This window comes from Fukomys damarensis, unplaced genomic scaffold (genome assembly GCF_012274545.1).
Source record: "Fukomys damarensis isolate Sample0158 unplaced genomic scaffold, DMR_v1.0_HiC HiC_scaffold_12, whole genome shotgun sequence".
Lineage (NCBI taxonomy): Eukaryota > Metazoa > Chordata > Mammalia > Rodentia > Bathyergidae > Fukomys > Fukomys damarensis.
Window position 1 is genome coordinate 6,875,617 of NW_022900924.1, and position 27,221 is coordinate 6,902,837.

Genomic DNA, 27,221 nt, shown 5'->3' on the forward strand with positions numbered 1-27,221 from the left:
TTTTTTGATATAGGGTCTTGCTTTGTAGTTCAGGCTGGCCCTGAACTCACTACGTAGCCCAGGCTGGCCTTAAACTCAAGGTGATCCTCCTGCCTCAGCCTCCTGAGTGCTGGGATCACAGGTGTGTGCCACCACGCCTGGCTCTTGATCTAATGTTGCAGATGGAGCTTAAACTCCATGGAACTCACGTTTGTTCTCATTGCCATGGGTGACAAGGGTTTCCTGCAGAATCTGGGACGTTTCATCACATATCTGGCCCAAGCATCCCCGCAGCCAATGACCCATCCAGGGAAGAGGGAACAGTCGCAGGTCTGGGCTTTGTCCACACCAATTCGCCAACCCGGCAGAGTGGGAGACGGCCCATTCATTATGCCCCAAGCAGGCTGTAAGCAAGGAGTTAACCCCACAATTGGCTTATTTTAAGAAGTGGGTCCGACAGAAGCTCACAGGACTCCTAGGAGCACGGTGGGTGGCATTCAGGTTAGCACAACCTCCGCCAGGGGCACCGGCGAGAGCGGCTTGGGAGGTTGGGGGGCTCAATGTGAGATAATGTAGCAGCTGAGGTCGGCTGACTCGCACCCAAATTCTGCTCCCAAAGTTAAAACCTCCTTTACTAAAAAGACAAGGTTAATTATTAACCACAACCTATAGCTTGTCTGTTCTATTCCCCATTCAAGAATGCTGCAGGGAAAAGAAAAAAACAAAAGAAACACTTTGTCTCTTCCTTTACACGCCCCGGCCTGTATCAGCAACATAACAGCAACCCCACATACCTTCCTTACCTCAGTCTATGACGTCACCGATGAGTATCGATGGCTCTGGGTGGTCAGGGCCTTTGCTGGCCAAGCACTGACCATCCTGGCTCTTTACTTCTGTCTCTGTGTCTTTCTTCTCGTCATGCATCGTAGCACCAAGCCGGAGGTCAGGATGTACTGCAGGAGTCTCTGGTACCACATCTTGCATGAGAATCTCTCTTGAGGCCCATACTAACCAGAACTAGCAGAGAAGGGAAAGCTGGGAAATGTCACACAGTCTGGCCAGGTTGATGCAGGCCTCATGCCTTTTTTTTTTTGAGACAGGGTCTCACTATGTATGTAGTTGATACTGACCTGGAACTCACTATGTAGCCCAGGCTGGTCTCAAACTCACAGCGATCCTCCTGCCTCAGCCTCCTGCGTGCTGGGATTACAGGCGTGCGCCACTATGCCCGACCTCACACCATTTTTCACCTACCTGGCAAAGAACAAAAGTGTGAGGGCTCTATAGGCCAGCAACTACGTGGGGACACACACGCTGGTAGGTCTGGCAGTGGGTGTCAGCTCAGGTCCAAGGGGAGGAGGAAAACGGTTGTGCTGATTAAGCAGCCAGTCTACCACGTAGATTTCTCCTCCAGGAAAACCTGAACTTATTCACAAAGTGAATGCTGTTTGAAGAAACAAAAAATATGCCCAACTGAAGACTAGTTCCGTAAATTGGTTCTTAACTAGTTGAGATTGCTTTAACCTTGGACCCATAGCATTTAATTTTCTACACTAATGAAGAATGTAAGGCCAGCTGGATGTGGTAGCGCCTGTAATCTGAGCTATTAAGGAGGCTGAGGTAGGAGGATGGCAAAACAAAAGTTTAGAGAAGCTGGGGATGCCACTCAGTCATAGAGCACTTGCTTGGCATGTGTAAGGCCCCAGTTCAACTACCAGAGGCGCGCACGCACACACACACACACACATAAGGTCAGTTTTTCACACCTTTGTCTCTGATATATCATTAGAGGAACCCAGTTTTGTGACCAATATGCCCCAAATGTGTTAAAGCTGAATTACAAGCACAGTTTTGTTCCTGAAGTAGTGCCAGATGATTGAACATGTTGGGGGGTGTGTGTGTGTGTTGGGGACGAGGGGGATCACTATCTGCTATGGACCTAGCAGGGACCCAAGAGGCACGGCTTGCAGGGGAAAGAATCTAGAGGGAGTGGCGCTGGGAGCTTTTAATGGGCCTGGGCTGGAATTGCTCCCCCCGCCCAGACCTGGTCACTTGACCACCCAGCTGCAAGGGAGCCTGGGAAATGTAGTCTAGTGTGCAGCTGGAAGATGCGTCTGAGCTGCGTGGATTGCTGAGTGGCTCCTAGGCACCTCCCAGATTTCACTTCCCTGATTTTTGTCTTTAGAAATTCAGCTGGAGCAGGCTCCTCCGGGAGGCTCCCCTTAACTTCCTGGTCCCATGACAGGCTGCAGGGACCTGAGGACAGGGGTCCTCCAGCAAGCCCTGCCACTGCCTGGCCAACTAGGCACCCAGCCAGCCTGAGGTTTTCAGAAGGAGCCAGCGTGGCAGAGGGTGGCCTGCACTTCCTCCCTGTGCCTGTCTTGGTTCAGGGGCCTCCTTTTCCTCAACCCCAGGTCCACCATTCCACCAGCCATCGGCTCTGTGGGCGGCTGCAGGGCAAGCAAAGAGACATGTGTGCTTCCTTGTGCCTTAGCTGGTTCCCCAGACCCTGGCGGGGCTGAGCGCCCAGGTCTGCTCCGTTCAAGCTGCTTTGGAGACCTGGGCCAGGCCCTGGGCACATGCTCCTCCATCCCTTCACTTAGGGGTGCGCCAGGTTCCTGTGGGTCCTTTGCTGGACCCCGTTTGATAGTCCAGTTCTCCGATCACCCCTTCCCAAGTCCCTGGATTACCATCTTCCGCACCCCAACTGGTACAAGGGGCAGGAGCCAAGGCTCCAGGTTAAGACAGTCTGTCAGTCCGACCTTTGGGGCGCCACCCACGAGCCCCCACTCTTGCCTGCCCTGCACGCCCTGGGGCTGGTGTCTGACAGGCAGACCACTTCCTCGAGGCAGAGGTCCTCGCCTTCGACGTCTCCAGTGTCTGCACCTGCTCTGATACTTTTCACCTTTGCACAGGCCCAGCCGTACCTCTGTCTTCTGGCCCCTGGGAAAGTCCCTGTCAGGTGGTGGGGCTTCCCAGCCTGGCCTGCCCCTGGCACTGGGAATGTCTGCAGTCTGGGCCCGGGCCACAGCCAGGGCACCTCTTCTGTTGGGGAGGTACCACTCTAGGGCACATCCTGGTGAGGAAGGGGTGAGTGGAGGCCAGCCCGAGGAGGCTCGTGCCTGTGTGTGTGTGTGTGTGTGTGTGTGTGTGTGTGTGTGTGTGTGTAACACTGGGGATTGAATCCAGAGCCTTCACATTGAGTTATACCCCTGGCCCTTTTTAAATTTTGAGACAGGGTCTCACTAAGTGGCTAGATTGCCCAGGTTGGGTTGGAACTTGCAGTCCTCCTGCCTCAGTTTCCTGAGTGCTGAGATTACAGACGTGCGCTACTATGCTTGGCTTACAACTATCTTTTGACTCAGGTTTGCACACACATGTCATACACCCTTTGCTAGATCTGTGAGCTGTGAAGCTGCCCCTGCCCTTCTGGACTCCCTGGGTACCATGTCCAGTCTTGACCCAGACACTGACCTCTCCACTGACAAGTGGCACGCCTGGCCTAGCTTGGCTCGGGACACGGTGGAAACTCAGTCTGTGGGAGACAAGCCCTGCTCTACCTCACCTGCAGAAAGGAAAGTACCAGCCCGACCCTGCCTGGAGACCCAAGCCCAGAGCTGTCGGTCTTGGAGACAGGATGTATTGACTCCAACCTCTCCACCCTTCTCTTGGGCGCCCCCACCCTCCCAACCCCTCTCAGCTGCTTCCTCACATGCATCCCACCACACACCTCCTCCAGGAACCTTCCAGACAGGGCCCTGCCCCAGCTCTTCTCTTGCTCCCTGGGACCCTTCCTTTAGGGCAAAGCTGAAGATAGGTTTGGACTCCGATCGCTGCCACCTGGGCAAGTCGTACCACTCACTGCAGGGCGAGAATCCAGAGACTGGAGTATGAGCTAGTGGCCCCCTAGGTTCTGAGGGGTGAGCTGTGAATGAACTGTCTGGCTGCAGTCGTGATCAAGCCTAAGGGCCTAGTTGCAAGGAGGCGGCAGATTCCACTCCCCAGCTACCGGGAGAAGCACAAACTCTACTACCCAATGCTGTCCCCATGTGGCCTCATCCAACACTGCAAGTCCCACTGAGGCCTGTGCTCAAATCCCCACCTAGGTTTTGCACTGGTGGGCACCTTGCTCCATCGGATATGTCCTATGCGAGTCTGACCCTGCCCTACCCTGTACAGTCCAGCCGGGCCTTCATTCAATGACCTCTCCACAAAGGAGGACTTCAGGCCCTGTTTGTCCTACAGAGACCTCTAGTCTGTGCTCATGGAATTCCTGTCGTGCCCAGTCCCAAGGAGGGGCAGATAAGGAGCTGCTGAGGGAAGCAGGTGTTCAAGTGGGTGGCAGAAGATGAGGCCTGGTTCTATGCCTCGCTTCTGCACATCCCTGAGCTATAAAGAACATGGGCCCTGCTCCCTCGAGGACTTTGGCATAGCCCTGCGAGTGGTGACGCCCAGCCCAGGAGTTGACTTTTGTAAAGCAGTGCCAGGGACAGGTCAAAGGCCAAGGTCAGGCTGTGCCTGCTTGCTGCTGAGTAGGCAGCTCTTCTCAGGGGACACCAGGGCAGGGGAAGGGGTGGGCACCTAGTCTGGAGAGGGCGGGCCTGGCGAGGCCCAGTCTGTCCCTTGCCATCTCCAGAGCACCTCTACCCAGGCTTTTGCAGACCTAGTCCTTCATCCCTGCTCCATTAGCGGTCACTGTTAGGTGTTTTTTTCCATCACCACTGGGCCTGAACACAGGACTTTTCACTCTGAACTAAATCCCCAGTTGTTTCTGAATTTTTTATTTTGAGATAGAGTCTCATTAAGACAGTAAATTGCCCAGGCTGGGCTTGAACTCATAATCCTCCCGCCTCAGGCTCTCCCAGAGTGCTGGGATGATAGATATAGGCACCCCCACCCCTCTGGGGTCGGGGGTATCACTGTTCTTAATCCCATTTTACACATAGAGAGGGGTTGGGAGGGCAAGGAAACGAAGCAGACAGGACTCTGACCCTGGTTGCTGGATGGGTGATTCTCCAAAGTGAGGTGCAGAATGAGCAGCAGGACGAGGGACACAGAAAGCTTGTTTTCCCCTCATACAGACAGGCAGGGGTGTTACCGAGCAACATTCCAGAGGAGGTAGAAATATAAGCTTGGGGTGTGGAGTGTGGAGTTTGGCTCCTCCCATCACAGTGGTCCTTGCCGGGTCCTAAGGCCTCTCCTGGCCTTAGGAGGGGCTAGGCCTGCCAGGGGTCTCCGGCTGGGCTGGAGGTGCAGGAACCAAGGTGCCCACACACACCGGGTGGGGGGCAGCTGGTCTCTGTCGGGGATGGGGTCACCACCATGACTACAGGGAGTGAGGTATTGCAATGTGAGTTCCTGATGCAGATGTGTTAGGGCTGGGAGCGCAGCTATTAGAATTCCAGAATGTGAAGTCTCAGGCCTAAGGGGTTATAGCCTTGAGTAATAAGGGAACAAGGCAAGCTGCAGGCATTGTGCCTCAGGGCTGAGATGAGATCAGACACTGGGACTTGGGTCCACAGGAATTAAAAGCTCAGGAAGTGGGTGCCCAGCTCTAGGGATCTGGGAACCACAGCCTCGGCACGGGTGTGATTGGTAGACAGCCTTCTCCTGGGAGTCTGGGTCCTGGTGACCCTCACAGGAACCGGAGCTGCTGCCCTAGTGTGCTCCGGTCTCAGTGATGCAAGCTCCACAGGTTCCTGCAACAGAGACGCAGTTTGCAGCAGGCGCAGTAACCACGGGGTCCTGAGAGGGCTGGAGGGGCAGGGGCAGGGGGATCCACGGGGCAGCATGGGGGCTGCTCCGAGATGGAGCCTCACATGCCCTTCCTGCGGCGCAGCAGTACACAGAGGACAGTGACCAGCACCACTGCTGCCAGGCCTCCGAAGATAATGCTCAGCAGCACCGTGTAGCTCCGTCCTGGAGGGGGCAAGGGTGCTGAGGGTCTCTCGGGCATGCTGGCTTGCAGGGTCAGGAGGGAGCACGGGGAGGGGCATGCTCACCTAACTGGCACTGAGGGGTGGGTGCGGACCAGGTGCCATCAGCCTGGCAGGTGCTGGTGTCTGCCCCAGCCAAGCTGTAGCCACTCTCACAGTGGAAGCGGATGGTGGAGCCCATCAGGTACTTGAAGCCTTCCTTGTGTCCATTGGAAGGGGCAGCCAGCCAGCCACAGGATACCTCTGGGATGGGGGCAGAGCACAGACAACGGGCCTGAACTACTGGCCACCGCGTGCCACTGGCCAGCCTGGAGGACGCTGTCCCGGCGCAAGCTGCCCAGCCCCTCCCCCAGGCCCGCCATCCCCCCACGCTCACCTGGCTGCAGACTCTGCACGCGGTCGCGGTGCATCTGGTGGGCTCTCCGCGTCACATTGGCCACGGTCAGGCTTCCAGTAGCCGCCATGTCAAACCGGCAGAAATGGTCGTCCCCGCACAGCCTGGCTGCCTCTTCTGCCTGGCCGGGGCTGAGGACAATCTCATCGGGGAAGAGGGGCTGGAAGGTGAGGTTGTGCTTGGATTGGTTCAGGAAGTTGCTGACCAAGAACCAGGAGTCATACGTGAACAGGGAGGAGGTGTTGTGCACGGCCCCTGGGAAGACAGACAGCACACTTGGGCGGGCGCAGCTTTGATCGGTGCACAAGGCCCTAGGGTCTCCCCTTGATCCACAGCCTCCTCCCGGCAAAGCACCCCCCCAACACCCACTCTGCGCAGTATATTCCAACGGGTCACTCACATTCAGTCCCAAACTGGTACAATTTCTGGGCACTGGAGTTCAGAGGAAGGACCTTTCCACTTCGCAGGGTGAAATCGTCAGCAGGGTTGTCATTGAGCGTCCCAAGGAGGCCACGCGTGTGGTTCTGGAACTTCTCAGGCAACAGGATGGCCACGCTCAGGAAAGGGCCCTGGACGCTGACCTCCAGGCCAGCCCCCGATGACAACATGACTGACACTTTGTCCTTAGCAGCTACTGACAGGAACAAGCCTGAGCACAGGTGGACATGGGTCAGGGACACCTTCATGGTGTCCCCAGCCTCTGATACAGCTCCAGAAGCAGATGGGGAGAAGGGAGGGCATCCCCAGGGCCAAGCTGTTAAATTTTATACTGGGAATCAAACTCTGGACCTTGGGCTTTCAAGGAGGTGAGGTACCACTGAGCCAAATCCCCGGCCCCAACCTGTTAACTATGACCTTCGCCCACCCCTTGCCCGCATATTCACCAGAATCCCAGGTGGAACCAAGATGCCCAGACTCAGCAGAGCCCTCATGCCAAGGCCCGTGCCCTCCCTTTGCACTACTCCTGCCACCCCCTGGGAACCACTTCAGCCGTTCAGTTCTCTGAGGGAGCACAGCCATGACCAGGGGTTCAGACCCTGGAGGTGCCACTCCTGGCCATCACTTCCAAGCTGCATCCTAACCCGGCAGGGCTGGCTTCCCTGCAGTCAATGTTATGGAGGGGACAAGGGACCACTGCCCAGGAGTGAGGCTGTGCTGGCCAATGGCGAGTCCTATGACGATGGCCCCTGGGCTCCACTGGGCTGGACCCACCTCACAGTCCTGGATTCTCACAACTCTGAGCAGGCCCCGGGTGTGACACGGGTACCTCTGGAGTGGTGAAGGGCTGAGACCAGACCTCAGGCTAGGGCCCCGATTCACTTGTCCTGGCTGTGCCAAGGACTTTCAGCTGCTGGGCAGCCTGTGGCCTTGCCCGGGCTTCCTGCTTACCCTTCAGGTCCATCCAGTCCACCTCGGCAAAGCTGAGCACCTCTGAATTCAGCAGCACCTCCAGGCCCCCAGACCCAGCAGTCAGCCTCACCTCCACCACGTCTGAGTTCCCCTCCTGGACAGCCACCGCCGTCAGCCCTGTGCCGCGGGCCTGGGTGCCTGGTGGGAGTGGGAGGCACGAACAGGTTCACTGGGCTCCTGCCTCCTACCTGATGACTCAGGGCCACCCGGCACCCACGGAGCCTCAGCCTCACCACCGGTGGTCGTCACGGGCTCCGTCCTTCCCTGAATCCTCAGGTCTTTCCTGTATGCCTCCCCCTCCAACAGCACGTACTCGCCGCGCCCACTGAATGTGAAGTTGGTGCCGTCGAAGGTGAGGAAGTGGGGATCCCCAAAGACAGAGGCTGGGTTGAGAGTGGAGGGTCGGGTAACGGTTCCCCCACACCCAACCCCATCTTACTCTCCCTGGGGTGGTGCCAGGCCGGTACCCACCCAGGCGCGAGGGCTGGTAGGTGCGGCAGTCACTGGACGGCCGCCGCCGCAGGTACCGGGAGCACTCAGGCGCCCAGAGGCAGCAGTAGTAGAAGCTCATGACGTCGTAGAGCCAGTGGGACAGGGTGGGCACTCGGGGCGGCGTGCGGTACGGAGGGGCCCCCCAGTCGTGACCGCGGTCAGGTGTGCTGCCGCCGAAGGAGTCAGCCGTCAGGAGCTGGGTGCCGTCCTTCCTGTAGCAGCACTGCTGGCCTGAAGCGTAGTTGGGGCTGGGGATGAGGACAAGTCAGAGCCACCGCGGGAAGCCCGTCCCCCGCCTGTGCCCTCTTTCTCGTCCCCGGTCCAGAGGCTCACCTGGCCTGCACAGAGCGGACACAGTGCACGGCCCCGGGATGGTAGGTGCAGGAGCTGCCCTGCTCAATGTCACAGCCGTAGTCTGTCTGCAGAGGGGGCCGGCGGCTGTCACTTGGGTGCCACATCCTCTCCTCCCCTGGGAACCAACCCTGTTGGGGACCTCAGACCCCCAGCCTCACTTCCGGAAGGACTTTGTCTGCTTCCGCGAGGGAGGCTGGCCCCTCCTCTGCCCCTTGCCCATCCTGGGCCTTAATGGGTACACCGGCTTACGAAGAAGCGGCCAGAGTCAGCCTGGGCCTGGGCCAGGGTGCAGGGGCAGTCGGGCAGCTCGTTTAGGAAGTCAGGCAGCCCATCCTCCAGCTCTTCCCAGGCCAGGCACTGTGCACGGGCCCAGCTCACGGAATTGTTCCGGAAGTCATCACCCAGGTGCCAGGCCAGGGCATGGTCACTGGTCCAGATTGCCAGCACATCCCTGCAGTGGCGGTGACGTGCTAGCTAAGGGCTGGGCCGCACCGTACAGCCCTGTCGGCTACCCCGGGCAAGCACGAGTCTCCGGGCAGAGTCCCCGCCCCACGCCCTGCACAGTGGTCCTTACTTCTCCCCTCTGTAGTGTTTGCTGGAGATGATCCGCAGAGCACCCACCCTCCATCTCTGGTGGACAGCAAGTGCAGGTTTGGGAGTGAAACTAAAGAAGCCAGAGTTGGGGGCGTCTGTTACCAGGGGGTACAGGTACGACCACTGTGCTGTCCAGTTCCCCGAGTACGGCTTCCCTGAGGGAGAGAGGGCCTTGGTGAGTCCTAGGACCCCTCCGAGGACCCCTGGGGCAGGGGATGGGCCCAGCCCCAGTCTCTGGCAAGGAGCCGCCGGACAGATGGACAGACCCAGATGAAATGGAGAGGTCTCCTCTCCCAGCACCAGGTCATCTGAAGCTCCCGGCTTGGGTGAACACCGCCTCCCCTCCATACCCCAGTCCCTGGTCCTAGGCCACCAGGTTCAGAGAGGGTGAGGCTGAGTAGCTTCTCTCTTCAGCACAAACCTCCTATCTGAGGGCCAAGGCTCCAAACCTCCTACTGGACCTGGGACAGGCATCCCTCCATGCCCCTCCCCTTACTCTGTCCATGCTGTTCTCAGCAGCACATTCCTTGCTCCAGATCCCCAGTTCCTGCCTGGAATTTTCTTTGTTTCCTCTCTCTGGAAGCCCCATCCCGCCCCCGCCCCCTTTACACACCTAGGGGTCCCTCTTTTTCATCTCTTGGAGTCCCAAACTCCTGATGCTTCTACCAGCACTTGGCTGGCCTCACCTGTCTCCTGGTAGCCCCAGAGCTCAATGGCAACGCTCTGCGTGGGCAGCACCGAGCTGTTCCAGGTGAGACTGAGGTTCCCTGTGGTGGTGCCCGGGGTGCCGTAGTATTGCCAGCGGGTCTCGTTCACCAGTTGGCCCTTCTCTGACTGTGACACTTTGTAAGGATGTGCTAGACGGGGTCAGATGAGAGGTGACCGAAGGCCCAGGAAAGGGGGTTCCAGGGGTTCCTGAGGTTCCAGGGGCCTCCCAAGGACAAAGCACTGTTGAAATAGCTGGATTATAGGCTCTACCAACACCCCAGGGAGAAAGGGACACCAAGGCCAGGAGAGGTAGGGACCCGGCCTGGCAGAGCTGAGCAGCAAGCAGAGGCCGCACCTGGCTTGGGGACCCCTGCAGCCTCTACCCCTCTGGGCTGGGACTTCTGCTTGCCGGGGAAGGGGTTGAGTAACGAGCTGTGGCATCTCCCAGCCAAGGGACTGGTTCAGCCAGAGGAGCCGGTGGGTGGACCAAGTCTCTGTGTGTATAAATTAGCACTGGGGAAAGTCCCCTCGGACTCAGACCTTGGGTGGAAACTTAGGGCACACGGAAGGTGGGGTGTGGGGCCCCTAGACTGAGCTGGTTGGGCCGGGTGGGGGCTCACCAGCCAGCCAGGTGCCCGCGCGAACGAAGGAGCGGCCACTGTCCATTGAGATGGTAAAGGGGATGCGGCCAGTCTCATAGAGCAAGGGCGACACACAGTGCACTCGCCCCTGGGAGTCCACGTGGCCAAGGACCTCGATGCTGTCCTTAAACCTGGGGTTGCAGAAGTGGCAGGAGTGGACGGGCTGGCATGAGCTGATCCTTTTAAGGCCCGAGTCCCCCATTTTCTGGCCAGATGTCCCCATGTCCTCCCGCCTGTCCTTGGTGTCAGGGATCCGCCCATGCGGCCAGGAGGTTGGGGCGCTTTTTGTGCATGGGACTGGGAGCACAGGGAGTGTGGCCCAGCCCCTCAGACCTCCCACCTGCAGATCACATCCACTTTGGGTCCCAACCACTGGAAATGCTGCACCACAAAGTCCTTGCCGCCCATCATGGAGCCCGAGGAGGGTGAGATCTCCAGGCAGAACTCATGGAAGTCTGGACAGCAGGAGTGAAGGCCCAGGCAGGTTGGGTGGCAGGAGCAAGTCCCATTCCAGTCCCCACAGCGTAGGGAGCAGCTCTCCTGAGCGCCTGGAGAAGACAGCCCTGAGTACCTGGCCCAGATGCATGCTAGGAGGCCACCCCATGTGTAGGGCCAGTCTTTATTCCCCCAGGGTCCTTTAGAGGGAAGCTTTCCCAGGAGAACACTGGTTGGGTTGCCCTGAGCTCCAAGCTGACACAGTGGAAAAAAGGGATGCGGTCAATCTGAGCGAAGATAATCAATCTAGTACTTGACTGGAATATAATGAGATAAAGGGAAGGCCTGAGTCATCCAACCTGGCAAGGCTAGGAGTTGTCCCCAGGACTTGACCACCCCTTAGCCGCCAAATTCTCTAGCTCACATAGCGGCTGCGTCCCACTCAAGGTCTTTGAAAGAATGGTGTCCCGCTGAGGTTGACCCACCTCATTCTCTCAGGGGACAACAATTGAAGCCCACAGAGCCTTACTCTTGGGGAGAAGGCCAAGGATGTGACTTTTGATTTGCTTTGGTCCTGGGGATTGCACAGAGCTATATTCCAAACCCTGTCTCACTTAGTCCTTCTCTCCCTCCCTTTCTTCCTGGCAGGGTCTAAGTTGCCCAGGTCAAGCTTGAACTTGTGCACCTGCTGCCTCAGCTTCTCAGAGTGCTGGAATTACAGGCGCACACCACCATGCCAGGCTTGATGTTCCATTCTTTGGGGAAGGGGGCGGGGGGGAGAAACATTTGTAGCAGGGAGCCCAACAGGGGGGAAAGGGTAGTCAGGAGTCTGCCACAGGAAGCTGTGGGTATCAGGCCCAAGTCTTCTCCCAAGGGCCATGGAGACCTGTGGCCCAGCCCTATTTTCAGGATATCTGTCCCTGTGGAGCAGGAGAGTGGAGACAGGAGTGGGATTTGAGCACTCGGACACATCCCACCTGGCCTTCACCATCCCCCCAAGTAATGAAGTGCCAGGCCTGGGTCTGCATCTCTCCTGTGGGCCTACTTCACTAAGTGCAGTGCCTGGCACTTAAGACAGGCAATAAATATTTATTGGCCAAGGATATGATGGCTCAAGGGCTGCAGGGAAGAGGCTTGGAAATGCCAGCAAGTAAAATCAAAGGGGTAGGAGGATGGTGGTGATGTTTCCCTGCAAGACCGAAGATGGGAGACTGTGGGCTGGTGATACCAAGCTCAGTCTGGGACAAGGTCTCAGCTCTGGAGTTTGGCCTTCTGCTGGACTTTCCAGAGTTCAGTCCCACCCTGAAGAGGACCCATTATCTTGCCTTGGGATGGGCTGGGGAGTGGAGAGGGGGTGCCAGTATGCAGTCACCCTCCACTGGAGCTTGGGGTGCAGCCCAAAGGCTCTGCTGGTCTACTCTGGCAGCCAAGGCCTCTCAGCTCCTCACCGGTGTGGTGGAGGGCTCAGCCCAGACTTCCTGTCCCTGCCGAAGGTCACTCAACACTGTGGCTTCCCACTGTTCCCGAGCACAGCCACAGATGGCAAACAGATCGACAAAGGTTGAGCCCAGAGGAGTGTCTGCCCTTCGGCTGGCTGATCAGACAGATGGACATACAGACAAAGGGACAGAAGGGCAGAATGGGGGGCATACCTGCTGTAGGCCCTGGCCCTGGGCCGGGGGCTGTCGCCAGCAGCAGCAGTAGCACCCAGGGCAGGAACACCAGCTTCATGGTGAGGCCTGTGTCTGCAGCCGGCAGTGCAGTGGTTGGCTTGGAAGTAGCAGCTCCTAATGTTGTCCTGGCCCCGCCCGCCGCCTGGAGCTCTGCGGCACCGCCCCTCCCGGCCCCTCCCGGCCCCTCCCAGTCCCGAACCCTCTCAAAGTCCACAGGTGCCTTCGTGGCCCAGCAGCTACTGACCTGCACCGTTAGCACATTCTTGGCCCAACAGCAGGGGACAAAAGGGAGGGGGCCGAACCTCTGTCCCCGGACCTTGCGCGAGGGCAGGGGGCTGGAGCCTTCAGCTGCCGCACCTTTGACAGGTGATGAGCCGGATGTCCACAGGCTGCAGCCGGGTCCTGGATCCCGGCCCAATCTGGGCCTGCAGGGCGGAGCTCTTGGAGGGGATGGGATGCTGCTGGGTGGATGAGAAGGGTGGCTACAAAACTGGCAGGATTCCAGCCCCTGTGCCCTCGGGGCAGATCTTACATCCTCAATCCTCCCCCTGGAGGGGTGTTGCCAATTATTCCTCGCAGCTGCATTGGACCAGCCCAGCGGAAGGCGGGTGAATGCAGGGCGGTACCTAGGCCCATTCACAGGCTCCGCAGGGAGCCCAGAAACTCCAGGCCGGCCCAGCCACAACTGCCCAGCGCCATCACCCACATAATCTGCATATTCCCTTCAGAGTTTCTCCCCAGTCCTGGTGTAGAATGGGAAACTGAAGCCCAGAGGGAGAGAGGCAGGGGCCAAGTCAGCCCCCTGGTGGCTTCTGGGGACCTCCACAGCCAGGTGGGTTGGACATCAGGACAGGCAGTTGTCCCTTCCCAGGTGCAGCTTCTTCAAGTGTCCTAAGACTGCATATTCAGTAACTTCCGGGAGGCCCCAAGGGGCTTGGGCCGAGACCACCTGGGCTGTGACCTGCTTCTGCTTCAGACCTGGAGCCAGGCCAGCCCCTTGTTCTCCGGGTCTTGCCACCTCTTTTGCCTAATGGTGCTTCCCTGGCGCCAGTAGCTCCTGCGAGTCCAGCCTCACAGGGGGGTTTCTGTGGTGGGGAACGTTGGAACAGGGCTCCCATGCGGAGCTGCTCCGCTCTATCCTCACCCTACAGAACCGTGTGGTGGACTCTGCAAAAAGCTCTCACCTGTCAGGAGAAAGTCGCTTGGCCACAGGGCACCAGAGGCAGCCTGATCACCACCCGGGCAGATGCTGAGACTCACGCAGGTCCAGGGTGGAGAGCGCCCCTTACCACACAGGTGGGGAGTGAGCCCCTGGCTGAGTACCCGCTGGCTTCTTGGTCCTCTAGATGGCAGTCTGGCCAGGACCCACCCCAGGCCACTATGCCTCTGGTTCCAAATGGCCTGGGCTAGGGACACAGGGCGGCACCCGGTCACTTATCTCCTGGATGTTAAGCAAGTGACAAGCACAAGACAGATACAAGGCTGAGGGCCAGCATCACAGGCTTAATGCTGTGTTCTTCCTAATTTAAAAAAATTTTAGAGACAGGGTCTCACTCTATCTCGTCCCCGCTGTCCAGCCTCTTGTGCACTCAAGTGCTCTGATTAAAGGCGTGTGCCACCATGCCCCTCATGAAAACTCTTAGACAGGTTAGTGGCACCTGTCTATAATCCCAGCACTCTGGGAAGTGAAAGAGGAGGATCACAAGTTTGAGCCGGCTTGGTCAACTTAGTGACTTGTAAAACCAAAAAATGGAGGGGGTGGGAGGTGGGATATAGCTCAGTATGAAGATCCTGAGTCCCATTCTGAGTACTGTGAAAAGAAAAAAAAAACTAATAAAATTCTCAAGGGGCTCCACGTGCATATTTGTGCAGAGTACCACCGTTTCTGGGGCTGGTACTGTTGTGGGGGCGTCTGACAGGAAATGTGGGAATCAAGCCCCCCTCCTTCCATTTTTCCCCCAGGACTAGGGACAGAACCTAGGATTTATACATGCTAGGCAAGCATCCTCCTACAGAGCTACATCCTCACCCCTCTTAATTTTTTAAAATCCCATTTTTTGCTGTCTAGAGATCCTAGTTTTGGGGTTTTTTTCTCAAGCCCATTTTTATCTTACTGCTTTGAGACCATGGTCCTAGCATTGGGTTTTTTTTTTTTTGTTTTTTTTTTGGTTTGATGCTAGAGACCAAACTTCATGTTGTCAGGTGAGTGCTGTACCACTGAGCTAAATCCCCAATCCCTTTATTTTTTGAGACAAGGTCTCACTAAGTGAGAATTTAGCCTTGAACTTGTATCTTCTGCTCCAGCATGCAGAATGCCGGAACTATAAGCACATGCCTGCCCCAGAAATTGGCTTCTCTCCCCTTCCTGATGCCCCTCCCCACAACCTGAGCCCTGCCTCCCCCACCCCCCTAACACCCCAGTGAGTTCTGGGGATGGCCCTGATGCCCTTTTAGGCCCAGCTCCAGCCTTGCCAAAGGGTATGCCCTGCTCCCCACATATCCCTTGTCCCTTGCACCCCACCCTGATGATCTCTGGGGGTGCCCTTGGGGATGAGAGGTAACACAACCCCTGAGGCAGGCCCCAGACCCCTACCAGCCTGGAGTGAGCAAAGAGGCAAAGACCACTGTTTCATCTTTATTAGAAAAGAAACCAAAAACGGTGTGGAGAAAACCTGGCCCTAGTAGATCCCACCACTGGGACCCAGGCAGAGCCCGGCTCATCCTGGTGTCCCGCTGTGGATGTGGCTGGCTGGGCTGGGTGTGGGACATTTACAAAGTCAGCATTTCATAGAAAAGGGTGCCAGGCTTGCTGTGAAGATCGAAACCAATCCGTCCTTATGTGGCAGAATGGGCTGCCTCTTCCTGCTCCGAGTCCCACTGGTGGGTGTGGACAGCCCACACGGGAGGGAGGGTGCCAAGAGGCTGCGTGGGGAAATGTGCCCCACGTGGGCCTCTGGCCTTGCCAGGGCATTCCAGGCCTGGCTGGTCCTCCAGGGCGTGGCCGTGGACTCTGCTGGCCCTCCTCAGATGTCCATGTAGTCATCGTCCTCATCGGTCTCGCTCTCTAGTGAGGACTCCTGGCTGGATGTCTCTAGGACCTCCAGGGCTGGCTGGCACAGGCTTTCCTTTCTCACGTTGGCAGCTGACTGGGCAGACAGGATGGCTGACTGCAGACAGGGCAAGACACTGGTCAGGAGTGTGAAGCCCTGCCCCTGGGCTGGACTTCAACTTGAGCCACCTCCCATAACTTCAGTAAACCCGAGCCTCTACCTCAGGCCCCCCAGTAACCCAGGCCCCTGCCCCAGGTCCCAGGTAACCCAGACGCCCCAGCCCCACCCGTTCCCTGTAACTGGTCCCCCTGACACGGCACCCATGTTCACCTTCAGCTTCTGCTTGGTCTCCTCCGAGATGCTGCCTTTGGGGGAGAGCAGGGTCGGGGTGGGCGGTGTAACGGTGATCTCAGGGGGGAACTTGGTGGTGGCTGAGGGTATTACCAGCTTTGGCATGTTAGGCAGGAGGCGGGACTTGGCCCGGCTGGGCTCAACCTTACCCGGATGGCCTTCTGGTGGCTGGGTGCTCCCACTGCTGGGAACCTTGGAGCTGGCAGCTGTGGAGAGAGATCTCAGGGGCTGAGCTACACTTGAAGCTTCCAGGGACTTCCCGTCTCTCCCCTGCTCACGACTGTTTCCCCTCTGAAGGCAGAGGCGTCTACAGCACCTCCTCCCTGCTGCCACAGATGCCTTCTCTTCACCTGCTGGTCTGAGGCTTGATGGCCAGAGCATTCAGAATGGTATGCAGGCCCATGCTGGGCACAAGGCCTCCATTCTAAGCAAGTGCTCAGCTCAGGCCCAAAGAGACCCAACTCTGGCTCCGGACTGTAGGGTACTGGGTCTGTGACCTCCACCCAGGTATACTGTGAACTCTGGGAGTCCAAGACCTGAGACACAAGGGAACCTCCCTGAGCCTTCTCAGGACCCCCTCAGCCGTCGTACTTACATGAATTGTATCCACCAAGTGATTCCAGGACACACATCCTGTATACCACAGACTGGACACTGATTCCCACAGCTGGCCACTCAGCCAGGTATGGTCACAGAGCTGGCCTCAGAGTGGCCATTTCCCTCTCACACTCCAGGGTGAATGAAGGACTATGTTTGCTCACAGTATGGAAGCAGCTGGGGCAGGGACAGGCTGCAGCTCTGGGGCCCAGCAGCCTCCAGGGAGCTGTGCAAGCTGAGAGCGACCCAGCTGTCCTGGCAGGGCTCCACATTCCTCTGCAGCCATGGCTTTAAAAGGAGTGGGGCTTACTCAGAGCCCAAGCCTGGTCCCCACTGGCTGGCGCCAGGTCCTGCTGTCCTGAGTGGTCTGCAGGAAGCCTAGCCAGCAGGAGTCCCTGAGGGAGCTGGGTGGGGGGCAGGCGGTGGGAACATGCTAGACAAGCTGGGGCAAGGCTCTGTCTCAGTGATGGGGCCCAGGCTCCTCCCTCCATGCCTGCCCCCTTCCTGTCCCCTCTGGGCTCTGCAGTGAGCTGAGAGCCACAGGCCCAACTAAGATGTCTGCCCCAGCAGAACTCCTCTGTGAGTGAAGCCAGCGGTAAAGGAGAGGCTGTGGAGACGCTAACTGGTCCACACCACACTCCAGCATGGGCTGTTCCTTGGCTTCTCTGCCCACGCTGCCTTTCCTCCCGCCTCATTTCCACTAGGCCTCCCCTGGGCTGGCCTCCCAGGCTCAGAGCCTCAGCAGGGAAGATCCCCTTGGCTGCCACATGGGAGCCAGGACTGGGCCACTCCAGACTGGCCTTACCTTGGCTGCAGGTAGGCTCGGCGCCTGTCTGGGGCTCTGCAGCGGGACACGCAGAGGCTGTCTTCACGGGCTGACTGCGCCGTGGCTCCTGGGGTGGGAAGCTGGTGCCCTCTGCCAGTCGTCCTAGCCCTTCTCCCTCTGTGGGGACACAGGCCAGCACAGGTGATGTACTCACCCACCCTGTGGTGCAAGGCCCATTCAAAGGCACCTGTGTGAGGCCCTATGTCCCCTTGGGACATCTGGCAAGGGAATATAGCCAATGTGGGGAGCCTAGGCTAGGACAGTTTCTGATCTCCACAGGAGTGGAGTGGCTTGGGGACTAGCAGGTACTCTTCTGGGACAAGTGGGTGTATAGAGGGGTCAGGTTGGTACTTTCAGGAATCTCCTCAGCCTCCAGGTAGACCATGGGTGTGGAGGGGTCTCTGACAGGTCTGGATCTCCCCTGCCCCCTGCCACAAGTGCCGAGTTCCTGAGCTCCAAGTGCAATCACAATCTCCTACCCTAACCCTAACCCTGCAGCCCATCCCACCCCCTCCATCCCCAGCCTGGGAACCATTCCTACTCTGCTGGGATACACCCCGCCTGCTAGGTCAGGGCCATTGCTGTAACCACGGGTTTAGCCATTCTCACTCCTCCAGTCTCATCCCTCCACTTTGCATCACCAACTAAGCCCATCCCACCAAGCTCCCACCCTATCCATAAAAGACCCAGCTCAATAAATGGCTTGGACTCATCATTTGGAGTCATTCCAGGAGGTCTTGCCTGGAACCCCCAAATTCAGACTAGCTGTGTTCATCCCTGAGTTGTCACCATTTACCTAACAGTTCCCCTACCCTGGACAGCTGGACAGCTGACACAGGAAAGGCCACATCCGAGACGGCAGGGCCCCTGGGCTGGGGTGAAACACCACCCATATGGCTGCGAGGTGGGGCTTGCAGGGTGTGTGAGGATGTTTCCTCTCTTCTCTGGCTCACAGAAGAAGCAACCAGAACCCAACTGTGACCAAAGCAGATGGGGCACATGGTGGCACCACACCCTCCTGCAGGCCAGACCGCTCCTTCCCTGGCAAGAGGCAGGAGCTGGGAATTGGCCTCAGCTGTGCCAAGAAATGGATGGGCTCAAGGGGTGACGGCTGCATGTGTGGCTGCCAGCTAGGCCGTTACTCAGCATCAGTGTCGTGGGTGCCTAGGCCTCCACCAGGACCTAGGAGGGCTCCAGCCGCAGACGAGGGCTGGGAAGCAGGTGGCTCAGGACAACTCTCCTGTTCCCAGGGCAGATGCACGGTCTGGCACCAGGTCAGCAGGATATTCCCAAGCTTTGTGTCTGGGGAGGCCCTGGACTGGTTTAGATCTTCCCTGGCCTCTTAGGACCGGCCTAGGGTGGAAACTCTGCTTGTGAGTCCTCTCTCCATCCTTCCATCCTGCTCTGCTCTACCCATCCTAGAAGGCCTTACAGCCTCAGGGAAAGGGACCCTCTCTCATTCAGCCCCAGCACTGTCCCAGCAGCTGGCGAGTCAGCTCTACACAGCCAGGTCCTGGCATGGGTGCGTGGATTTTCGGTGAACAAGGAGACAGACACCGCTGGGAGGAAACCGCACAGGAAGTGCCTGGGCCTCCCTTGGGGAGGAGGTGCCCTGAGCCAGGGCAGGGCACTGAGCTCCCTGAGGGGTGTCTGCCTCGTGGGGGCGTGGCCTGAGCAGCACAGCCCAGCAGGAGGTGAGCTCTTCTGTAGAGCTTGAGGATGCTTGTGGAGACCACACAGTCATGACAAGCTAAGACGGGACGCCGACAGCCACCTTTTCTGTAGAGTAAGGGCAGCCTGCCTCAGGGATGGAACCTGTTAGCTCTCCTCTGTGGAGGCCATTCTGACTCTCTTGTGTGTACCTAGGGACACCACTGTGCAGGAATTTGTCCTCCAGTCCACTCTTCCAAGAGGCTCAGTCCTCACCCAGCCCTGACTCGCTATATACCACCGTCACAGCGCTGGCTTCAGGCGGACATTCTGCAGTCACACTCTCATCACTGGGTGCTTTTGTGGTCAGGCCCCTCCCCACTGGGAGCAGCAGACCCCAGTCACACTGCCTCACGGCCAGGGAGACGTGGCCCTTACTGAGGGCCAGCTCCTTCCTGCTGATGGCTTTTCCTGTTCTGGAGGCTGCAAGATGTAGCTGGGGCAAAATGCCCATCCTAGTGTGGCCCTGACACCACCTGGTCACCAGCCCAGCAGGGCTATAGTCAAATGCTGTTTGCTTACTGGTCCCTCAGCAGCTCTAAGGAAGGCAGGCGTGGAAGCGGGGGTCGGCCAGTCAGGGAGCCTGCTAGGTCAGGTGCCAGGGCCTGCGGCAAAGTCCCTCGGCCAGGTCAGAGGGCACACATTCCCAGCTGAGGGCTATCCTTACCCAGGGTCATTTAAAAGTTATATCCTGGGGCTGGGGATTTAGTTCAGTGGTTAGGTGACCTGCCCTACAAGCGCAAGGACCCGAGTTCAATCCCTGGTACCAAAAAAAAAAAAAAAAAAAAAAAAAAAAAAAAAAAAAAAAAGCAAAAGTCCATTTAATCTAGTTTGGAGGAAGAAAACTGAAAAACATTAACTCTCCAGATTGAAGAGTGTACATTTAGTTTTTTCTTTTTTGAGACAGGGTCTCACTATGTAGTTCAGACTGCCCTGGAACTCACTGTGTAGCCCAGGCTGGTCTCGAACTCACAGCGATCCTCCTGCCTCAGCCTCCTGAGTGCTGGGATTATAGGCGTGCACCACCATACCCTGCGATTCTTTTTTCTTTTGGTACCGGAGATCAAACTCCTTGTGCTTGCCAAGGCAGGCGGTGAAACCACTTAGCTAAATCCCTGGCTCTAAGAGTACACATTTGGAAACAGATAATTTTCCATATCCAACAGAAGGAAAAAGGATGTGAACTGTGGGTCTGGGAACACATGGCCGTGGCCAGTGCAACTGTGACTGCCTAGGTTAGAGGGTTTTTACTCTTTCAGGATTCTCCAAGGAAAACTGGGGACAGCACCAGGTGAACACCAGCATCTCCTAATGGCTGAGCTAGGTAAGAGCTGAGTGGGGGACCTCCAGTCTAAGCCTCCACCTGGGCAGTGTGGCCTGTGGCTGACCGGGGCTTCTGAAGTCTGTCCTCCTGCCAGGTATTCCTGCTACCGAGTGCACCATTGCTCAGATGGGTCTGGAAATGGCACAGCCCAAGTCACACGGGTGAAAGCAACAGGCTTAGAAGTGACCCTCAATCACAGGACTGTGACTGGGAGAACAGGCAAGCTTCAGGAATGACACTCAGACTGTGGGCCAGCATCAGGCCCTCAGGCAAGGACAGAGGCTAGGTCCCTAAAAGGGGAGAGAGCAGGGAAAGGCTGACAGGCTGGGGAGGCTAATCCACCTCTGGATAGTCCCTGGGGGCACAGGGAACACACCAACCAGGCTGGTATGTGCTGGAGATCCACCAGCTGGAGAGGTGAGCTATGTATGGAATGACTGTGTATCTGACATAGGTCTTCAGAGCCTGGCCACGGAACCAAGATCCTGAGAATTAACAGGGGGCCCCACGCCCTGGAGGTGGGCACACCCTTCAGATGAGCCCTGATGCACAACGACTGCTGCAGAACTAGGGATGTGGCTGTACCAGCGAAGGGGATGGTGCCTTAACCTCTCTCCTACTCACTAGCTTGTGTGTTGCTGCTTCAGTGCCTCCTGCTCCCAGGAAAGGCCCTGGGCAGCCCTGCCAGTAGGATGTCCTTCCAGGGGATCCCGGTTTTTAAAAAGAAGTAGGGTTCGGGCTAGGGATTTAGCTCAATGGTTCCACCGCCTGCCTCACAATTACAAGGTCCTAAGTTCAAGCCTCAGTTAAAAAATTAAAAAAAAAAAAAAGTAGGGTTCCCACTAATGCAGCCAGCCAGGCTGTATACAACCTGCCCCCATCCGATTTTCCTTTACAAGTCCAGTGACCCGGCCCCTCCTCCAATCTGGCTGGCTTTCATCTGTATTGCTCATGGGAGTGTGATGGGGCTGGGAGAACTGGGGCCCAGCGATTACTGAGGCAGGTGCTGGTGGTCCTGTAGGCTTCCTAGGAGGCCTTTTCTTCTCTAGTTCTCCTTTTTCTTATCTGACCAAGATGTCTTTCATCATCATCATCATCATTTTGTGATACTAAGGATTGAACCCGGGGAATACTGAGCCACATTACCAACCCTATTTATTTATTCATTTTTGCAGTACTGGGGATCAAACCTACCTAAGCTCTTTACTATTTCCAGCCCTGGCTCTGCTTTAGGAGGCTGAAGGAGGATCACAAGTTAAAGGCAATTTAGTGAGACCCTGTCTCAAAATAAAAAGGGCTGGGGTATGTGTAGCTCAGTGGTAGAAGGCTTTCCTGGCAAGGATAAGACCCCGGGTTCAGTCCCCAGTACTGTTAAGGGCTGGGGCCGAGGGAGACGGACAGACACTGGATGTGCCAAATGACACCAATGTTGCCAGGTCTGACAAGTGGACCAGCAGCTGCCACCCTCTGAGGCAGGATCACCACGCTGGGGGGTGCTTCCCCTTCCACCCACATTCTCCACTGGTGGCGAGAGCCCGAGCACACCTTTGGCAGAGCTGGTATGGGGGCCTCGTACCACCAGGTGGACTGGGATGGGACAGACTCACCTGGGCCTAGAGAGGCCATGCTGGGGGTGGCCTCGGGCCTGGGTGGCCGAGGGGTTCCGGAGTCCTTGGATGGGTCTGGGGTGGAGGCTGATGCTGAGGGAGGACAGCTGATGACAGCCATGGTGGCAGCCAGCGCAGGGCGGGGCTTGGTGTGGGTGTCACTGGCCCTCTGCAAACTATCAGCTGGTACAGGGTCCAGTGTTGTGGGAGCCACAGCTACGGGGAAGAAGTTCTCTCGGCTGTCCTTGGGGTGCTTGGGGGTGGTGGGTGTGTCCCCTGAAGCCTGTGAAGACAGAGGAGAGGTGAGGGAAGGCTGGGGCAGGGGGCTCTGAGCCCATGTGTCCCCTGATGTATACCAGCCTAACAGGATACTTCATCTGGATCCGGGGTGCCAACATGACCCTTAGTGCGTGCGTCACTCTGAGCCCCACAATGCTGCCAACAACATCCAGGGACATGCTGCCAGGATACAGCTGATGCTAGCACGCAGCTGTGGACCCAGCATCCCTCTCTGGGAGACATATGGCTGTGCTGGTGGGGACTCAGGACCTCCCCGCTCACTCCAGGGGGCCAACCTGAAAAAAGTGTGTCCAGCCAAGAGTCTAGGTGTGGGGGTGCGGGGCCCGACCTGGGGCCTGCAGGCATGGGCAACCAATCTTGGAGGGTGACTTCCCAAGGACCAGGAGTGGGAAGGTCCCCAGAGGAACACTGCAAGACTACTTCTCGAGCTCAGGAAAGCAATCAGCTGCAGCCCTAGCCATGGGGATTGATGCTGCCCCCCGCTCCCCACCCCATGCTTGGCCACACAGCCCGGCCATAGGCCTTAGGCTCTCAGGTGAGCAGAGCCTCAGAGGTCCCTCAGAGTCTTCCTTTGCAAATGTTCCCTTTGGCACAGTTATTTTCAGGACTTTTTTTTCACAGGACCCACTTCTGTTTCCTTGAAAGCCCAGACCTCCTGGGATAGGTGTGAAGACCATGGCACTCAGTAACCTGCTTCAAAGAAGGTGAGGCAGGGCACTCCTCACAGGAGAGCTGAGAACGCTCTAGCCTTCGATGCCCTCCCCAGCACCAGGCCTGGGCCATAGGCCTGCACTCAGGCCTGTAGTGCCTGAGCCATCCATACTAGAGAAGCAGGACCCTCACCCTCACCCATCAGGGCAGGAGGGTCACATGCCCACTGGTGGGCACCTCAGTGCTTGGGAGGCAGTTGACTTCCAGTGATGACCTGGTTTCTTCTGATGTTTGTCAGTTTGAAATGCCCTCTGGAGCTGGGCGTGGTGGCACACACCCATAATCCAGCACTCTGGAGGCTGAAGCAGGATTGCAGTGATCTGAGGTTAGCCGGGACTAGGAAGTGAGTTCAAGGCCAGCTTGAACTACACAGCGAGTCAGAAAGACAGACAGAAATGAAGAAAGAAACAAAGAAAAAGAAAAGAAAAGAAGGAAAAGACGAAAAGGAGGCAGGCAGGCAGGCAGGCAGGCCGACTGGTCAGCCCGCCCGCCCAGTTCCATGTGTCCATGTTGTGGGTGCTCTGGGATAAGCCGCAGACCTGTGCTATAGGCAGCAGTCCGCAGGGAGGGCCAGGCAGGAGGATAGGCATGGCTCTCAGGCCTCCGGTGGCCCACAAAGATACCGATAGTGTTGTATCCCCACCTGGGCAGATGTGCAGAAGGCTAACTGCACTGAGCCTCTAATGGTGTCCAGCACCCTCTAGGTGTGCGCAGGTCTGCCATGGCCACTGGGACGTGCCAAAAGCAAAACAGATGCTTCCTTGAGGGGCAAGGCAAGTGATTTGGAGAACCACACTTTCCTCCTACCTGGTGCTGGTCAGAGGTGGGTCCTGGACAGCTGAGACTGTCCCACCTGCCCACCCCAAGACAGGTTGACCCTGGAGGGACGCTGAGAAAGCACCCTGCGTTTTCCACCCCCAGGAGGGACCTTGGCTGCCCATCCGCACTGACATGGACATGAGGGCAGGGGAGGCTGTTGGGAGCTTGAGAGGAGACTTCTAGGTGCATCTCTGTAGAGATTTTTTTTTTTTCCTTTTTCTTTTTGGAGTCAGGGTCTCATTATGTAGTTCAGGCTGGTCTTGAACTCACTATGTAGTCCAGGCTGACCTCAAATTCATGGTGACCCTCCTGCCTCAGCCTCTGAGAAATGGGATTACAGGCTTACAGGAATGTGCCACCATGCCTGGCTTCCTCAGAAGGGAAAAAATGCACCAGCACTGGGAAAGATGGGGAGGCAGGAAATGGCCTCCTGAGACTAGGCTTGAGGGAGACGAAGGCTAGAGTAGAGCAGCCAGTCACCAGCAGTTTGCTCCAGGTTCAGGGTGAAGTCACAGCCAGTCATGTAGTGAGAGGACCTGAGGCCGTGTCAGGGGCATCCCCACCCCACTGGAGTCTAGGCAGTGGATCAGAGTATGAACAGGAAGGGATTTCAGGTCTGTCAAGTTGGCCATCTACCCTACACATGGGCTCTGTACTCCAAGAGGGGACCGCTGGCACATGGCCTGCATTTCCCAGCAGCAAGCAACCTAAAAGGATCCCAGTTTCTTAGCACTGACCACTCTCGCCATCCACTGTCTTTCAAGGGTCCCTGACAAGAAGTTCCGGCAGTCCACCTCTTAGAGCTCCCAATATGTGTGTACTCTGGCAGCTGGTGGTCCCCTCTGGCTTTGGTCTTCTCAAATAAGAAATGAGACTATACCCTGCCTTGGCTCTTGCCAGTTCAGCAAGTGGGTCAGAAACAGCCTTCTTTCCTGAGTGGTCATTGCTCATGCCCACCTGGCACCCTGGGCTGGTGGAGGAGGCAGGACAGCTTCCCAGTAGGTCCTAGGGAGGCTGTGGCCACTGTGCTGGGCACTTTGGCTACTTGGGCAATAATAAGGTGGTGAGGACTGCTGGCAGGTTGGGTCATATCCTACCAAGGACTCTGGCCCTCCAGCTGTGGGGCTGGGGCCACCTGCTCCTTCAGCGGTGACCTGTTCAGTCAAAGGGAACCCCTGGATAGGGGTGATAACCGATGCCCCATTCCACTGACATGAATCCCAGGGTGGGAACCCTGGGACTGGAACCCCAGGGTGCTATCTGCCAGCTGCTGGCCCTCCTGGGATGAGGCAGCCTAAGGCTGTCAAGTCACCAGTTGGACAAAAGGCCACCTGCTCAAATGACAAGCCACAGCTCTCTGACCTGCAGGTTCTCAAAGCCGTCAGGCTTCCTGGACAATCCACCCACTGAGTTTGGATCTCATCCCTTTTACTTGTCATCAGGACCCTTCCTGGTGGTCACATCCTGTTCATGTGCCTTCCATTGGGCTGGGGCTTTCCCATAAGGGCCCAACTCCTTACTCCCCTTCTGCTCAAGCTTTTCACAGTCCCATCACTTCTCAAAAACAGCCCTTTTCCCTGGGTCCCATAACTGGTGGGCCCCCATCCTTGCTGGCCTGACCCTGGCCTGCCCATTGGCTCTTTGAACACGATTTCTTGGACACCACCCTATCCTGTTCCAAACATCCCCCTGCACCTGTGACCCTGCTGAAGTGCTTGGCCCTGCCTGTCTTCTTCCGGCCTCAGGTCTATACTGATGGCTTCCGGGACACCTACACTAGGGATCCTCACACTCAGGGGTCTGGACTGAATTGTCCCTCCAAGAAGGGGCCCTTGACCTCTCGTCCTCCTTAGCATTTCCCTTATGAGAGTCTCAGCCTCAAAAGAACCCAGTCTCAACCCCGGCTGGGTGCCCTCTCCCGGGTACTTCCCAGAAGAGGTCTCACCCTCATCTCCACCCTTGCCAATCCACCCTCTCACCATCTCTGTAGCCCTGCACTCCCCTGCCTAATAAACACAGAATTCCCACCACCCTCTTAGACTAAACCCCTAAACCCCACCACTACGTGCCTCCTTCCAGGGGGCTCCTGTACAGGCTGCATCTCTACCTCTGTCTCCACCCACTTTGCTATTAATCAGCCTGACTCTAACCACCAGTTTCTTTACCTCTGTCCCAAACAGAAGGACAAGGACGTTGCCCGGTGAGGTCAATGGGCAAAGGGCCATCTCCCTTCTATGGACAAGGGAGCAAGGGAAAGCAAAGATCACGTGTCTACATGTCAAGAGCCGGAATCTGGGCCTTCTCAAGGACTCCCCCACTAGCCCTGGTTCAGCCACCTTGTGTTCCTGTCTCCTTGGCCACCTCTAACCATGGGAACTATTCACCGCTTGACCTGGGCCGAGGTATAGGTCAGGCTTACCTGTCTCTGGGCAGCAGCTCCAAGGTGGACTTGACAGAACTTCACAGCTTGCTCCAGTGCAGCCTCCTCGTCTACCTGAGCAAGGAGATGACCAAGGTCAGAAGGCCTGGGCGCTTGGCCTCCTCCCTGTCTGAGCCCTGTGTCTCAGACAGCACAATCAGCCTGTGAGGAGGTCCCCAATCCTATGAAGAGCACTCCCCACTACTGACTGTACCCAGGTCCTCCTGGCACTCCTGTGGGCAGGTGCAGTTCTGTCTCCCAGGTGGGAGTGCCAGCCAAGGCGACCTAGTCACCCTTCTGGCCACAGGTTAATTTCTGTGGCAAGTTATTCTCATCCTTAAGAGCTCAGGCTGGTAAGGGGGAACCCAGACCCAACCAAGCCTTCATATGCAGCTGAAGCCTGGCTGCTTCTAGGTATCTTCTGGAAGGGGCAGTCTTCCCGGCGAGAGCCTGTCCCTCAGGTGGGTAGGATGGAGGGCTGTGAGCCTGGTGGAGTCGGGCAGACCTAGGCTGTGCCAAGCATCCCGGAGCCCAAGACATGGGGAGGTAGAACGAGACCGGGGAGTTGTGGGGGTTTCCCTAGACAAGCAGCAGGCAGGGGCTTAAGGGCAACAGCCATACACTGCCAACCAATGTCAGGAGAACAGGCAAGGCAGGAAAGGGTCCAGCCACACGGCAAGGAAAGGACCAGCATTTGAACAGTCTACTAAGTAATTAGCAAAGGGAATGATAAATGGAAGTTAACAGTTAGTGCCGGTGAGGTACAGACAAGCAACCTCTTATCAGGAATGGCCACTCAAGTGCTGGGGATTCTTCCTGTGGGAATCATTTTAAACAGAAAAAGAGTTCGTGCCTATACATAAAAAAAAAAAAAAAAAAAAAAAAAAAAAA

The 27,221-nt window shown here is 57.1% G+C and overlaps 2 protein-coding genes and 1 pseudogene across 6 annotated transcripts in view; 1 reads left to right on the top strand and 2 right to left on the bottom strand.

The window, feature by feature from the left end:
- The window catches only part of LOC104848312, a 20,738-nt pseudogene extending 16,678 nt beyond the window's left edge, over nucleotides 1–4,060 (top strand).
- A 732-nt stretch (nucleotides 4,061–4,792) lies between these two features.
- Nucleotides 4,793–12,950, bottom strand: Susd2 (sushi domain containing 2). Of its 2 annotated transcripts, XM_010603915.3 has the most exons (16): nucleotides 12,861–12,950; nucleotides 12,596–12,688; nucleotides 10,849–11,056; nucleotides 10,488–10,639; nucleotides 9,846–10,016; nucleotides 9,140–9,314; nucleotides 8,815–9,016; nucleotides 8,545–8,630; nucleotides 8,191–8,459; nucleotides 7,953–8,102; nucleotides 7,699–7,857; nucleotides 6,710–6,958; nucleotides 6,292–6,564; nucleotides 5,982–6,158; nucleotides 5,799–5,898; nucleotides 4,793–5,678 (listed from the first exon to the last, which is right to left on the bottom strand). In XM_010603915.3, the coding sequence occupies exons 2-16, from the start codon at nucleotides 12,672–12,674 to the stop codon at nucleotides 5,654–5,656; spliced, it is 2,475 nt and encodes an 824-aa protein (XP_010602217.1). In that variant the 5' UTR covers nucleotides 12,675–12,688; nucleotides 12,861–12,950; the 3' UTR covers nucleotides 4,793–5,653. The 2 variants fall into 2 exon arrangements, with proteins under 2 accessions (XP_010602217.1, XP_010602218.1); XM_010603916.3 differs by lacking the exons at nucleotides 5,799–5,898; nucleotides 12,861–12,950 and having other exon boundaries at nucleotides 12,596–12,750.
- A 2,294-nt stretch (nucleotides 12,951–15,244) lies between these two features.
- The window catches only part of Cabin1 (calcineurin binding protein 1), a 147,928-nt gene continuing 135,951 nt past the window's right edge, over nucleotides 15,245–27,221 (bottom strand). For all 4 annotated transcript variants that reach the window (XM_010603921.3, XM_010603917.3, XM_010603919.3 and 1 more), the window contains exons 33-37: nucleotides 26,331–26,405; nucleotides 22,082–22,364; nucleotides 17,420–17,557; nucleotides 15,997–16,223; nucleotides 15,245–15,783 (exon numbers count right to left, since the gene is read on the bottom strand). In XM_010603921.3, the coding sequence (XP_010602223.1) occupies nucleotides 15,640–15,783; nucleotides 15,997–16,223; nucleotides 17,420–17,557; nucleotides 22,082–22,364; nucleotides 26,331–26,405 (867 nt within the window). In that variant the 3' untranslated portion in view covers nucleotides 15,245–15,639. The remainder of the gene's footprint in view (nucleotides 15,784–15,996; nucleotides 16,224–17,419; nucleotides 17,558–22,081; nucleotides 22,365–26,330; nucleotides 26,406–27,221) is intronic.